General features: G+C 34.6%; 1 protein-coding gene across 2 annotated transcripts in view; it reads left to right on the forward strand.

Annotated features, from left to right (window-relative positions):
* AKT3 (AKT serine/threonine kinase 3) overlaps positions 1-16635 on the forward strand; it is a 273332-nt gene that overhangs the window by 202247 nt on the left and 54450 nt on the right. For both annotated transcript variants that reach the window (XM_061160258.1, XM_061160257.1), the window contains one exon: positions 9600-9722. In XM_061160258.1, the coding sequence (XP_061016241.1) occupies positions 9600-9722 (123 nt within the window). The remainder of the gene's footprint in view (positions 1-9599; positions 9723-16635) is intronic.

Here is a 16635-nt window from a genome sequence, read left to right on the forward strand (position 1 = left end):
GTTTAAGTTCAGATGTTTATTTTTTTTGAAAGTTTGTTGCATAGTTTTCAAAATACAGTAATTTGTTTTCAAGATAAGCATTCTGGATTTTGTGATGAAATCTTGGCTTGTTTATTTAAATCATTAAAACAGTCTATTTGCATTACTCTATTCTCACAGCATTATTAACCACAAGACACAACCAAAAAACATGTAGTCATTGCTAAAGAAAGTCAAACTTCTGAAGATGTGCTTCTTCCTTGAGGAGCAAATAATTTTTTTTTTTTTTTTTTTTTAAACAAAAACAAGATTATTTAGTTGTAGTCTTTTTAATGTTTCTAATAAAAAACACTTTACCTTTAAAACTTTAAGCCTTATTTTTCTTACAAATAATTCTTTGGAAAGTATTTTTTTTGTTTTTTTTGGAAAGTGTTTTTGAATTTAACTTTATTCTCTGCAGTACATTTATAAAGCATATAATGTGCCCACATACTAGGCTTGTTGCTGAGGATGCGAAACTATAGAGTACTTGTATAGTCTTCCTCTTTGTCCTGAGCTTCTGCCAACAAAAAATTGTCAAAAGCCTGAATTGCTAAAAGAATCAGTAGTATTTTAATTGAAATCTTTATATAATTTTCTCCATTATGAAAGTAACAATAATGCATATTCATTGTAGAAAAGTCAGAAAATTATTTCAATTGATAAAATGTTTTATTTATTTATTTATTGCTATTTACTGACTGCATGCTACAAGCTAGTCACTGTGCTATGTAATTAGTAAATGGCATGAAGAAGACATGGTGTCACATTTAAGGAAATTATAGACTGTACCTTGCCTTTTCATTGTTTCAGTGATATTTTTGAGCAACAGGAGTTTTAAATTTTGAAATCCAATTTATTAATTTTGTTTTAAATATTGTTTAAGAAATCTTTGTCTGTCCTGGATCACAAATATTTTCTCCTGTATTTCCTTTTATAACTTTTATAGTTGTATCTACCACATTTAGTTTTATGATCTGTTTTATTTTTATGTACGCTGTAAGCTAAGAATTGAGGTTCTTTTTTTTCAATCTCCTGTGGATATCTGCTTATTCCAGCATCTATTGTTGAAAAGTCCCATTGAATGACCTGGACACCTTTGTCAAAAATCAGTTTGACACGTGTGTGTGGCCTTTTCTCTAACACTAATACTGCTGCACTGCAGAGGCAGTGTGTTCAAGGACTCCACTGGGTGCCACGTTTCTTAAGAAGTTTTTCCATTTTGCCTGGTGAAAACAAAGTATTTTTAGCTCCATGAGCTGTGATTTTTTTTTTCACCTGATTCTTTCCAATGGCTCCTTTCCTGACCTTGGAATTTTCCTAATATACATGTGCTGATTAGTAAGACTCAAGGCAATTCATTGCAGGTCTCTGGAGCTCTCCCTTCTGTGGTTTTCTGTCTCATGAATTATAGCTACTTTTGTCTCCCCAGTCTCTGAACTCAATTCAAGGATCCCCCAAGTTCTTGATTTTCCCTCCCTGTGTTGCATTCTATATGGTCGCTCAAACAACCATTAATTGTTTCCTTTTTCTTGTTTCCCTTTTCTTTGGGGTCAGTGTACCTTGAAGTGTAATACTTGATGTATAGATTTCCTTGTTTTATTTCTTTTGTATGTTTTGCTAATTGTTGAAGAAGGGAGTATAAATCTGTTATCTGTTACTCAGTTGTGATCAAAACAAAGTCTCTAACCTTTATACTTTATAGATAATTCCACTGGATGCAGGATTTTAGGATATGGGATTTTTTTTTTTTCTTTTAGCAACTTAAACTTGTTTTTCCATTGTTTGTTTGCTTATATAGTTTCTGAGGAGAAGTCTCCTATTTGCTGTGTGTATTGTTTTTTTCCCCTTCAGAATTTTTTAATGATTTTCTGCTTATCGCCAGTTTTTTAGCAATTTTACTGTGATCTGACTGGTTATTTTGGTTATGTTCTTAGTATTCATGCATGATTGTGAGTTTTCATCTCATTGGGTTTCATTGTAATACTTAGTCTGTACATTTATCTTTTTTTTCCTAATTTAGAAAAATTCAGGCTTTATTTTGCAGATGTCTCCCTCTGTCTTTCAGGATCTGGTGTTATTCACATGTTAGACTGCTTGATAATATCCAACAGGTCACTAAGAGTCCCTTTTTTTGTTTTATAGGTACAGTTCATATGGTTTTCTTCTGCTATAATTTCATGTTCATTGATCTTTTCTCTTGCAGTGTCTAATCTGTTGTTTATCCCATCTAATAAAATTTTTATTCAGGTATTACATGTTTCATCTTTAAAAGTCCTATTTATTTCCCATTATCTCTTATTTATGTTCATTCATGTACTTCTTTAAAGTTACTGTATGTTAATTCCATCATCTCTTGTTATTTTTTAAATTCTATGTCTAATGACTATTTTTTTTGTTGGTGATGCATCATATTTTCCTGCATCTTCTCATGTCTAGTAACTGTTGATTGGATCCTTTGAATTTTACGTTAAGTGTTTAGATTGTGTTGTCTTCCTTCAAAGAGTAAGACTATTATATCTTATTCTGGAGAGTAGTTTTTTACAAATATGATATTCTACAGTCTTGTTTGTTAGCTTTGTTAATGTAGGTTTAGCTTTTACTCTGACTTCTTTGAAATATCTACTGAATGCCTCTGTGTTCAGTAATGACACTCTAATGACTGATTAGAAATGGAATTTCTCTCAGGTCTGGGAATTATTTGGCATAGAGATCGCTACTCGTCTGCTTATTGTACGTGCATAACTTGGTATCAGATGCAGGCAACTATGTAAATTGTATAGCTTCTTCCTCACTGGTATTCTGTTCTGATAATGCTACCCACCTCACCTGTCTCACCCACCTCAAAATCTGATATTTCTTTCTCCAACAATGAGACATCTGTGTTATGGTTGGTATGTTCTTTATTGTATAACATTCTAGAAAATGCCTCCAGACAGAAAGCAGACGATTTTAGGACTCACTACTTTTGTTTTCACAGGGATCATAGTCTTGCACCGCCTATTGTCCACTACCTAAAAAGAGTTCTGTTGTATATTTTTCTCAATTTTCATTTATTCCTTCTAATATTTGTGTTTAGTTGCTTCGGGCAAAAGGGTAAGTCTAGTCCCATGAACTTTTTATTTTTGTTTTCTGCCTTTTTAAATTAGTTTCATATTTTATATTTAGCTGTTAGTTACATCTAAAATTTATTTTGTTGTGTTAGATAAAAGAAATCTAATTTAAAACATGTTCAACATGATTGAAAGTCTGTTTTCACATTTTTGTCATATATACTGTACAAGAATATCCTTGTGTAGGAGATTTCTACATTGCCTTTTTTTTAAGGAAATTTTAAGAGGAACAACTGTATTTTATAAATGAGTTCAATGTCTATTGCCAATTGTCCTACAAAGGGTTTATGTTTTACATTCTAGCTACCAGTGTGTGTTTCTTCACACTTTCACTGGTAATATTTCTCGAAGTGTTAAATTGTTTCATATATGTTTTATCTCTCTTCATTGATTGTTATAAGGTGGTGTAATACATACTGTAATAAGTTGTATTCCTCTTACGTTGTCTTTGCCCTTTCTCTTTTTTCACCTTTTGTTTTAGTGTTAATATGATTTCTCTATATATTATGCATATACACTGTAGTATTTGTCATAAATATTCAATTTACATTTTTGCTCTTTCATGTAGTTAATTCTACCAGTTCCTTCTTTTATGATTCTGTTTCCTCTTGCATCCTGAGATCAGGAAACTATTGGTTCATATTCTCTAGTTTATGAATTACATGAAATTAATTTTGTTATGATGTGAAATGAAAATCAAATTTTACTTTTCTCCAAAGTTAAGTGAATATTGTGGCACCATTTATTAAATGGTCATTTTCCCCATATACTTTATCATATGTAATTATCAACTTCACCATATTTTGACTTTTTATAAAGTAACCTATTCTGGCTGCCTGATATCATCGATATTTCCTTTTTTCCCCAAGCCTTAACCTTTTATTTATATTGGGGTAGAGCCCAGTAACAATGTGGTGATAGTTCGGGTAAACAGCAGAGGGACTCAGCCATACATACACATGTACGCATTCTCCCCCAAGCCCCGCTCCCATCCAGGCAGGCACATAACCTTGAGCAGAGTTCCATGTGCTCTACAGTAGGTCCTTGTTGGTTATCCATTTTAAACATAGCAGTGTGTGCATGACCTTCCCAAAGTCCCTAACTATCCCTTCCCCCCGGCAATCTAAACTTCATTTTCTAAGGTTGTGAGTCTTTCTGTTTTGTAAGTAAATCATTTGTATCATTTCCTTTTAGATTCCACATATATGGGGTGTCATACAGTGTTCGTTCTTCACTGGCTGACTGGCTTCCCTTAGTATGACACTGTCTCAGTCTATCCACGTTGCCACAAATGGCATTATTCCATTCTTTGCAGTGGCTGCGCTGTGTTCCGTTTTGTACATGCACGTCTTCCTTATCCACTCCTCTGTCAGTGGACGTTTAAGTTGCTTCCGTGTCTTGGCTGTTGTCAGCAGTGCCGCGGCGAACATTGGGGTGCGTGTTTCCTTTCGGATCATGTTTTTCTCCAGATATGTGCCTGTTGCATATGAATTGTAGCTTTATAGCATCTGTCATTTCTTGAGGCAAAAGTTTTCTTGAAAGCATTTATGTATTGAGAAAAAAATATGTTTCAGTAACACCTTGGCTCATCTCATTCATTTTTTTCTAACGGAGTCATGTACCATTTCTAGTTTATATTCTCTTCTTGGCCCACCTAAGTGTGATACCCCTTCCCTGAAAGATAACAGATGACCCAATTCCTTTGTCTGATAAATGTTAATTTTCTTGGTGAAACTTTTGTATCCTTTATTCTTCAAGTATCATATATTTTTTTTTCTTTTGTATTTCTTTTAGGACTTTATCTTAATATCCTATTCTGCCTCTTTTCCCTGTCCTTATCCCTGTCATGATACCCTAAAATTCTGACTTAATTCTTTTTCAGTGTCTACTAAATTTCTGGTCTATATCTTGCTTCCCAGCATCAGATTGTCATCACCAATTCAATGGACATGAACTTGGGCAAACTCTAGGAGAGCCTGAGAAACAGGGAGGCCTGGCATGCTGCAGTCCATGGGGTCGCAGAGTTGGACATGACTTGGCGACTGAACAACAACAATTTTGCTTTCTTGATGTTAACAGCATCCTGACTCATATTTATCTCTGTACCATTTGGTCCTAAAGTACTGAACTGTGCTATAGTTCTTATTTAAATGTCAACGGGTCAAGATAAAAGCCATTGCTCCTCTGTTCCCAGCCCCATTCCTTTCCTTACACTACTGGCAACAACGCAACACACTGCTGGAAACCTCAGAACTCTTTCTGCCTTTGCCCAAATGGTGCATGCTAATTCCCCTTGGGATACTGACTCTCTTGAAATGTCTGGTACTACCGCTGTAGTTAAGGTTCCTCAGAAGCTCTTACCAGCTTAAAGGTAACTTCTTATACTACCAAAGATACTTCTTAAAGTGTGCTATTTTAAAATTATGTATTTTTAATGTAATTGTATATGTCTGGTTTTTCTAACCAAATAGTTAAATTCTTTCAGATTGATATAATTTCCTCCATTGTGTCTGCAGCTTTTTACAACACTGAATTGGTGTTTAGTAACTTCTGTTGCACTTTATGAATTGTTTTACCTGACTACTCTAGTCTCAGTTTGTTTGTTTTTTACTTTTTAAAATGTTTATTTGTTTGTTTGGCTGTGCTGGGTCTTAGTTGGGGTGTTTGAGTCTTCAGTTGTGACATGTGGGATCTAGTTCCCTGACCAGAGAATGAACTTGGGCTCCCTGCATTGGGAGTGCACAGCCTTAACCACTGAACCACCAGGGAAGTCCCTCAGATTTTAAATTGATTCTCTCCTTGCTGCCAGAGTTGTCTGTTTAAAATTATGCTAATTTTGGACCCAAATATCTTTGACACTCTATCTGCAGAATTAATCTCTAAACCACATCATGGAAGTCCAGGTCCTAAACAGTCTGACCTCATCTTTTTTTTTTTTTTTTTTGCTTAAGTTCTGTCATTGTCATGAGTGTCTATTTTTGTTCTTCGGCTCTGTGCACTCCCTGCATGCTGTTTCTTTGCCATGTTTTTTTCTTTAGAATTAATTCCTTCTATATGCATTTATTAATTACCTACTATGTGCTGTTAGTATACTAGGTTGTGGTCAGAACATTAAGATGGGTATAACTTGCATGGCTCCCTTTTGTATGCTTCCCTTATATTCTCCATTTGTGAAAAATCCCATCCTTCGAAATATAAGTGAGATACTTCCTTGTCCATGAAGTCTCCTCAGATCATTCCAGTAAAGATTAATCATCCTTTGCCTCCAAAGCATTTTGAATATCAGATTTACAAAATTTGTTATCTATACAAATTTGTTATCTCTCATTTGTTATCTATACATCTATAGATTATGTCTTAATCACCATTGTATGCCCTCTTTTTCTCTTCCCAGTGACCTTAAAGTAATTGATGCTCATTAAATGGAAAGTTGGTTCAAAGCCAAGGTAGAAACTTAGAAGGAATATTCAGGGAAAATCAGGAGAGTTGCAGTACCAAACCTAAGGAATGTTTATAAGAAGAAGGGGATAATAATTGATATTCTACGCTCCAGAACAACAGGTCATTGGTTATGTTAACAAGTTCAGTTCAGTCGCTCAGCAGTGTCCTACTCTTTGCGACCCCATGGACTGCAGCACACCAGGCTTCCCTGTCTTATCACCAACTCCTGGAGCTTACTCAAACTCATGTCCATTGCATCAGTGATGCCGTCCAACCATCTCATCCTCTATCGTCCCCTTCTCCTCCCGCCTTCAATCTTTCCTATCATCAGGGTCTTTTCCAATGAGTCAATTCTTCGCATCAGGTGGCCAAAGTATTAGCGTTTCAGCTTCAGCATCAGTCCTTCCAATGAATATTCAGGACTGATTTCCTTTAGGATTGACTGGTTGGATCTCCTTGCAGTTCAAGGGACTCTCAAGAGTCTTCTCCAACACCACAGTTCAAAAGCATCAATTCTTTGGCACTCAGCTTTCTTTATGGTCCAACTCTTACATCCATACATGACTACTGGAAAAGAATAAGGTACATAAAGTAGCAAGGATGGACATCCAAGGACAGCAGACTGAGAAATAAATAGGTTTCTTCTCCTTAAGTAGTTTTTTTTTTTTTTTTTAGCTGATATTTTTAAAGAAATTGGCCGGGAGACAAATTGAAGATTTATGATCTAAATAAAGATCTAGAAGCCTGCATATATTATATTGATTTAGGGAGGATCTATATATTTTGTATAGAAGATGAGTGGGTACTAGGCTTGACATTATATGAAGAAAGTTTAGAAATCTAACCACCATTTTAATCTCATTAGAACACTACCATAAATCACCATAGAGATCACAGGGGTTTCTTCATCAAAATTAGTCATATCTTGTATTAAAGGATGATAGAAATTACTTTGCCCTAGAAGGATTTCAGATGATCCATGCTTCTTTCTACTTCCTGTCTTTGTATGAATAGTAGTGTATTAATAGCATGAAGTGAAAAGTGCAAGTGTTAGTGGCTCAGTCATGTCTGACTCTTTGTGACCCCATGGACTGTAGCCTGCCAGGCTCCTCTTGCCATGGAATTCTCCAGGCCAGAGTACTGGAGTGGGTGGCCATTCTCTTCTCCAGGGGATATTACTGACTCAGGGATCAAATCCAGGCTTTCCACATTGCAGGCAGATTCATTATCATCTGAGCCACCAGGGAAACCCTGTTAATAGCATGTATTTGCCTATATAAGATGAATCAATTTTGAAGCATATCCCTTATAAACATTCCAATTATACATTGGTATGATTTTGGGCATAGTATATTTGGTTATTTATAAGACACACTGAATAATTTCTTCAGTTGGAAGGCCTTTTATATTTGATGATGTGTTACAGTTTTAACTCACATCATTTTTTTTCTTTCTTGGTCTTAACATAAAATGTTAGTGAAGTTACAATCAGCGGCATCTTAGATTTGATGAAATATGACAGTATAGTAGAGAACATTAAAGTTTAGAGACTGTCTGCCAAATATTTTAGTTTTACTGTAAGTAATGTTGAACGAGTCTTTTTTGGCAATAGTTACATGATATTAACTCCCTCTCTTTATTGGGAGAATGGGTTATGCATTAATTTTTATCTTAGTGATAGACCCTTAAGTGGAGTTGGAAGTGGGAAAGGGGAAAGTGAAAAGAATGTGAAGTTGCTCAGTCGTGTCTGACTCTTTGCAACCCCATGGACTGTAGCCTACCAGGACCCTCTGTCCATCGGATTTTCCAGGCAAGAGTACTGGAGTGGGTTGCCATTTTCTTCTCCGGGAAAAGGGAAGAAGGAATCTATAAGGAACCTACTTTCTGTTACCTAGATTATGATTTGGTGCATGAGAAAAAATCTTGGTTAACCTTCTTATAAATTTGTAGAAGCAGTTTGTAGAAGTAATCCCTGTGAAGTTATAGTTCATTTCTGATCTTGCAATCAAGGATATACTGACTGGTTCATCACTTTTAATCAAAGACATGTATTAAGTACCTACTGTGATGCTGGCAATGTACTCAGTACTGCAAACACTCTTTGGTTGTTCATGACGGATTTCTTAATACAGTGAAACAGTACAACAAAAAGGTCAGTAATCAATTCATAGTGCATAGAACTGGCTCCTTTCTCATATACACAGTTGAACTGAGAGATGAAACAGGCAGTTTCTTAAACAAACAGCTTGTCTAAATGGAGAGCTGGATGCTTGACCACAATGAGCACTCAGTAAATACTTGTTGACTGATGAGCGGAAGTATCTTTTTAGGTGATTGACAGGAAATGGATGGGCTTATCATTTTAAGTGATTACATGTGAAAAGATTGGTGTCATAGGTAATTATTGTTAAAATAGGAAGAATATACATTGAGAATTACTAAGGGAATAATGGGAGCTTCTCAGTACCTTTTGGGCATTACTAAAATAAATTGAAAATGTAAAAGCCTCCCAATTTCTCATTGTGGAAAAGATATCATGATGAATCAAGAGTTGTAGAATTTAACAAGTTCATATAAATAAGGTTCCACAAACCTGCAGTCCTTTCTTTGAAATCAAGTGTGAATCAGATAATTAAGTAGAAATGTTGCATCTCTGCTTATGTTCATTTATTTTAATAAAGTCTCAGTACCTAATCTTTGAAAGAGTTGAAGCAACAGTATATGGAGGAGGAGATGTAATCTGATGATGCATACTTTTTCCTCTGGTAACTGAAGGTTAAATGGGTAGCAAACAGAATGCCTTAAACAAGATTGGTATATTGATTAAAGCACTGATTTAACAGCTCTCAGTCTCCCCTTGGAAACCTGGAAAAGATAAGCCAGCTGCTGTCTAAGAGTGCTCAGTGTCCACTGAGAGTACACTATCTATCATCACAATATGGTGATGAGAGGTGTTTTATGTTTGTGTTAATTTCCCCCACTAAATCAGTAATTATTACAGTCCTGTCCCTGCTGTTTACCCTGCAGCTGTTTTTCCATTTGTCGAGAGAGCGGGTGTTCTCCGAGGACCGCACACGTTTCTATGGTGCAGAAATTGTCTCTGCCTTGGACTATCTACATTCCGGAAAGATTGTGTACCGTGATCTCAAGGTAAAAAAGAAAAGTAATCAGAGTTTGTTTCTGCAGAGACTATAGGGACAAACACAAAGTAATTACAAAGTTACACAGTTTGAAGAAAAGAAGATCTAGTTGGGGAAAAAAACAACAACAACACTTTAAGAATGTGGTTCACTGTATCTGACAGGAAGTTTCATTCACTGGTAAATGTGTAGTTCTTTTTATGTCCAAGTTTTTGACATGCAAAATAAGTTCTGTTCGACTGCTCTGATCAAAACGATCTACCAGTAATAGTTCCACTCTTCTGTTAGTGTAATGAGTAATGTTAAACATCTGATTCAATGTCTAGTCTCTTTGCAAGTGACATTTTAAAATCAATTTCATTATTATATTGTAGCATCCTGTGATGTATTATGAAGAAACTTTTATAGTAGATAAGATTATTTAGGGGAAGGTTTTGATTTTAAAATCAAAGTCAAATATTTGATTTTGACTTTGAATATTTAGTGGGCTTAAAGAGCTGAAGCACTTTAATATAGCCTTTTATCAATTTATTTAGTTTCCATTTTAAAAAACACTGTGTTTGTTTTATCAGTAATGATGACTGTATGTCTCTTAAGTTTCTTTCCGACAAGACCCTCGGAATAGCTCAGGAACTGGCGAACTTTCTGTGAAGCCCAGAGAGTACATATTCTAGGTGCTGCTGCTCTTACTGTATCTTGTGCAACTCCTCAGTGCTGCTGTTGTAGGATGAAAGCAGCCGAGCACAGTATGTAAATGAGCATGTCTGGCTGTGTTCCAGTAAAACTTTAATTACAAAAACAGGCAGTAGACAAGATTTCGCCCCCAGGCCATATTTTGCTGACCCTTGGAGTAGCTCATAAAAGGCAGTAGTAATTCTCACGACACCGTTTTCATTTAGATTGGCCACGTTAAGGAAATTTGTACCCTGGCACAACTCTGAACAGGTTCTAAATGTGACCATCTTACTTTCTTAAAAAGTAAATCATAGGATAATCTTGACCTATTAAAGTCTGACACAGAATTGCTTTGTTTATCAAGTATGAGTTTATTTAAAGTATAATTCTGCTTGTAGAAATAGAAGTTATTTTAGTCTTTTATGAAATGCTGTTTGTGGGAAATGAGGTATGCGTGTTAGTTGCTCACTCACGTCCAACTCTGTGTGACCCCGTGGACTGTAGTCTGCAGGCTCCTCTGTCCATGGAATTCTCCAGGCAGGAATACTGGAGTGTGTAGTCATTGCCTTCTCCAGGGGATCTTCACAACCCAGAGATCGAACCCTGATCTCCCACGTTGCAGGCAGATTCTTTTACCATCTGAACCACCAGGGAATGAGGTATATATCTACATGTTACAGCACCTGAGAGAAGTCACAGTTACCCCTCACTCCCATTCACTTGCTTTCAAACACCTGTGATTCTTAAATTATCTAATTACTTAACCAGTTGTCTAAGTTATTTCAAGATGTTGCTATCTTGTACCTTTGTATTATGAATGATCCCTAAGAACTAACTATCTCAAAAAATATTACTTTACATGATGACAGTGAAATATAGTGTGTATGTCTATATAGCATCATTACAGTTTTTATATTATTTTCTCATTTTATTTCTTAACATGTTATTTATGAAACAAGCTATGAAATTCTATTTTTAGAAAACATTTTTATACTATATCTATATCAGAGATGATCAACTAAGTGCCAAAATAGATCAGAGATGGATATAAGTCAACAGTATGATTGTCTTAGCCTGCAGCTTTTATAGCCAGGAGTAGCAGAATTCAGCATCCCTTTATCTGATGTCTGCATGGCCAAATAATCCTATAATGTTTAAATGTCTTGAATCTGAATTTTTAAAAAAGAATTTAATTATATGGTCTGAAAAAACTTATGTTATATGTCATTTTCATATTTACTTAGAAGTAGTTAGCTCTTTTCTACTTGATCTTCCCCCTCCCCCCACTTTATATTTTCTGAATCCTATTTATAAGGATAAGGGGGAGGACTTCCTGGATTTAAGAAAAGGAGAACAGTCTTGAAGTACTTAGTAATATATCCAAAATGCTTAAAGCTCAAATAATTAGTCTAAAGAAACAAAAGAATGCTCACTTGATTGATAGCATTGAAAAGGAATGATATAATTGGGATGATTTTGGTCAGTATCTCCACTGATCATTTCTCATTAATCAACTTATCAGTACGTTGACACTCATTTAATGAGTTTTGTTGCTCTGTCCTTTCTGGTGATGAAATTAGACTAAATTTATTAGCCTGCAATGTGAATACCAGTCATGTAGTTAGTATATAAATAGACCATCAACTACTAGACAATTAAGTGACCTCTCCTCCCAATTTATTTCTGTTTTAATATAGCTTTAACTTAAAAGGTCTAAGTAAATGTGTAGCATTGGACAGGATCCATGGAATTTACACAAAGAAGAATGGATATCATAAGTCAGACATTCAAAATTTGTACAAGTGTTATATCCATAATGTTTCATGATAGAATGAGATGTTTAGGTACAGTTGTAGAAATTCAGAGCTGACCCATAATTTACAGCTGAGGTCACTGAAGACTAGAAACCTAGTAAGTGATTTTCTTGAAATAATGGACTAAATTGGTAACATAGTCAAGATTGTTGGATTCCATGAATCCTAGCTCCAGGTATAATGTTCTTTTTATTACACCAATCGGCCTGTCTAGAAATGAAATGAACTTTAGGTGGGGAGATGCATTGGATTAACTCTGGGGGATCTTTGTAAATCTAAAATTTGAATAGAGCTGCCAAAAATAAGGAATGTTTTAAGTATATTCAAGGCACATCCTCTAACTCCCACTTCTAACTACTCTGGATTTCCTCTTTTATAAAAATGTTCAGCCATGGCTGCTATGAATCCCTTCCATTTCTAACATTCACATGTACTATTGGGCTATATTCCTCAAGTGTAGGAAATTCTTAAATGTAGTAACTCTGAAACCCCAGTCTAGGTGGGATCTCTGCTATTGTATATTGTGAATTCTTTTTCCAGTTTAGGAAGGTTCAAAGATTTCCTTTTGGCATTTTAATGCACTGTCCTAATCCCATGGTCATTAAGTTCATATGGGTCACAACATTTGGCACTTGGATGCCCATAAACCTAAATATGCAGGGTGCAGGGGAGGAATTTCTTACTGTATTCTTGGGCCTGAGGAAGTCTTGGTACTGATATAGCTGTGCTAAAATGGGATTGTAAGAGTGAGTGATGGGACTTGTTTGTGTTGCTACAATAGTTGTCAGAGCCCTTAGGAATTGCTATTATCATTCCTTTGCTTAATCACAAAATGTCAGCCATATAATTAAAATGAGACCTAAAATATATACATGTGTGTGTGTGTGTATTTTACATAGCTAGATATTAGAATATATGATATATGAATTGTATATTAGAAAGCTTTTAAAAACTTAGAAGTTAAAAATTTGTAAACTTCCTAATAGCAAGAGTTTAATTTTATTCTAGGCACCAGCAAGAGCAGAAAGGAGCGTAGTATTTTCTTGCTGTCATTTCTTGTTAATGAAGCACAGAGGAAAAAAGATTTCAAAACCTACCAAATCAAGATCCTCTGTCAAATAATTTTTGTCCAGTTCAACTAGATAAAAAATGTTGCCTTTTTTAAATGGAAACTCTGGGACGTATATGTCTAGTATATTTGTTTTCTCAAAGTATGAACTATTAGATAACAAAAAACCCTCAGATACAAATAGTAAACATTACCCAGATTTTGAATGTATACTCTTTTCTTTCACACTTCCTATTTAACTTCATACATTGCTTTTGCCAGTGGATGTATCCATTAAGTATCATCATAATGCCCCGACCTCAATCCTGGATGCTAAGACTGATAGTGGAGAGAAAACAGATGCATTTAATGTTTTATAATAGAGAGTACCTGAACAGGCAGTTATGGTGTACATTTTTCCTTTTATGGTTTAAAAAAAAAGGAAGATGGAAAGCATTCGATTTAGGAGAGAGAACCAAAGAAAGACCATTTGTAAACATTTTTATTCCTCCTTTACACAGTGGAAAGATTCCTAAAAATAACTTGACTGAATCTTCTTATGTTAATGTCACGCGTGCTAAGGAATTGATTTCCAGGTGTTTTTTTATATCTTTAAGTCATTGGTCTGCTTTTGAAAGATTTCCAGGTAATTCTGTGTATCCTTCACCTTTGTGAATCGCAGTACTAATGGTTCTCATATTTAATGAAATCTTTGTTATGCATCTGTATAAACTCATTTATGTTTTTAACCAGACAGGATATTTAATTACCCCCGATTTACCTCTTTATAAGGTTAGACTTGGGGATATCATTTTTTTAAGGTGATGCATTTCTGACTATTTTTTCATACTGATAGACAAGTTGTTTTTGTCTTTCATGCTCAGCCAAATGACATTTCAGGATAGTGAGAGAAGAATAGTAATTGATGGAAGAAAGTGGACACCATTATAAACTAACTGGCTCAAAAATTGTAAAAATTTTTTGTTGTTGTTTATTCAAAAGAAATTGTTGCATATTAAAAACTTTTAAATGAGGTCACTGAGCTGATCAAAATTTTTTATAGGGTTCCGTTTCTGAATTTTGCTCTTTCCTTTAACATACAGTGTTGTGTAGAAGAACACATACCATGTTGATAAATTATAAATCAGCCATTAAACCCTCCATGTTTAATAAATGATCAATACATTTGTTGATTAAGTTCTCCATTCAGTATCATTTAATTCTCAGAACAGTCACATTGGATTGTTACTGTTATTTACCTGTGTGTTATAGATCAAGTTGAGATGCGTAGATATCAATAGCATATCCAAGGTTACACAGCAAGTGAGGGGTAGAACTTGAATTTACATTTAAGTTCTCTGACTTGATTCCATAATCTCACCCACATTGCCCTCAACTGCCTCCTATTAGGTATGCTACTTTGTCCCCTTTATCGTGACCTGTACCCCATCTCTCACAGTCCTCCTGTAAGCTGACCTTATTTCTGACTGTATCATTATAATAAAGTTGATTAATAAAACAAAGGAATGATTAGCTGTTGTGGTTAGCCTGGAACTTCCCCAGCTATAGAACTTTTATTAAAGATTCTTCATCCTGGGAAGCCTCCTCAGTTGTAGGCAAACTGAGAATTCTTGGTCACTTTCATCCTATTCCTGTTCTTCACTCAAATCCTACCCCTGAATCTCATTTCATTCCTCATCCCTCAACCCTTGGTATCTTGGAGATGAGATTAGATAATTAGGTATGGATCAAGATTTTTTAAAATGTATGTTCTTCTTTTTATTAAAAAACAGTATATATTCTGATATTCTGTATCTATGCTTTGCAAGATAGTCTTGTCAAAATGTGGACAGTTAGCACATTAGTGCATGCAGAGTTTTATTTTGCAGTGCATATAAAGTGAATTGTTGTGATATACATTAAACTACATATTTAATATTACTGTGTATTATTTGAAGTCTCCATAAGAATTCTTGTGTATTATAAAAGATCTTTATAGCATTTTAAGGTTTTGTTTTTATATTGTAATGTATTTCTATTGTAGAACAATAAGCATATTTTTTAAAATTAGGAACAGAGCATATATTTAACACAGCAGACATCCATTATATACTTGTCTTTCCCATTATGACAAGATAGAAGTAGGAGGAAGAAGAGAGTGTTGTTTGCAAGAGAAAGGAAAAAGGGAGAAAACCAGAAGCATGAAGAAGAAAAGGAAAGAGAAGTAGACAAATTCTTTTTTTACATTTCTATTTAGTTTTACTATTTAGGACGTATTGCCATTTTTGCACATTGGGTTTGATTTTTGGGTTCCAGTTAGTAGAGAATCAGTCTACCTAAATTTAGATAAAATAAGAGAATATTCATTTTTAAAAAGTTTAACAATGTATTTAGGGTTCATTTAGCTCTCTGTAGACAAGTCAAAACAGACTCACTTCTCTAAAGTCTATGCAGTGTGTGAAACATGTATTGAGCATTGAGTTCAGTTGGGCAGCACATTTAAGTACTATACTGAACATAGCTTGCTTAACTGTATTTAGTTTCTGGTTTATAAGACACTGGATAATATATAACAGTATAACATCATCACATTTTATAAGATTGGTATCTATTTATGTTCTTATATGGAGTTCTGTTTTGAATTTGATATTGACTTCAGAGTTTGAGTAGGCACTTTCATATATTATCATGTTAAGGAGTAGAATAATTACCTACTCCTCAAATAAGTTAATTATCATTCATCCTGCTAATATAATTTTTTAACATGTGTTTCTTTGTGAATGCATTTCTTATGTATTCCCTTAGGTATATGTACATGACTGAGCAGGGTTAGGGGCCCCATTGATATACATGACTATCAAGTGACAACTCAGAACTCATGTGTATCTCTGTATGGTGATAATCATAACTTTAGGTTCAAATTGAAAGAGTAAGATCAGTTATTGTTACAGTTTTTAATTGCATTAGCTTTGCACAAGCTTTTTCCCCCTTGCATTGCTTAATTTTTCACTTGAGGCCATTTGGTTATCTCTTTTAAGATTGTTGTTTTTGTATGAATGGGTTTAAAGAAGTTCCAACTTTAAAAGGATTGGTATTTCTTTGTTACAAATAACTGCAAGAGAAGATATTACCTTACCTTACAAAATAAGATTTAGGTTTGATTTACAGCCACCACCAAAGATACATTTCTGTAAATAAATATTTTATAATAGAAATAGACTCCCAGGAGAAATTGTTGAAAACCATCTCTACATATCTAGAAGAAGATACTTGTCGCTTTGAAATTGTTTAGATCAAACTTTATTTTAAAAAGGAAAAAAGAAGATTGATATTTGCTTTCAAAACTTAATTTAGACTTTAGTTCTTAGGACTTATATGCAATAATG

This window comes from Dama dama, chromosome 14 (genome assembly GCF_033118175.1).
Source record: "Dama dama isolate Ldn47 chromosome 14, ASM3311817v1, whole genome shotgun sequence".
NCBI classification, from domain to species: Eukaryota; Metazoa; Chordata; class Mammalia; order Artiodactyla; family Cervidae; genus Dama; species Dama dama.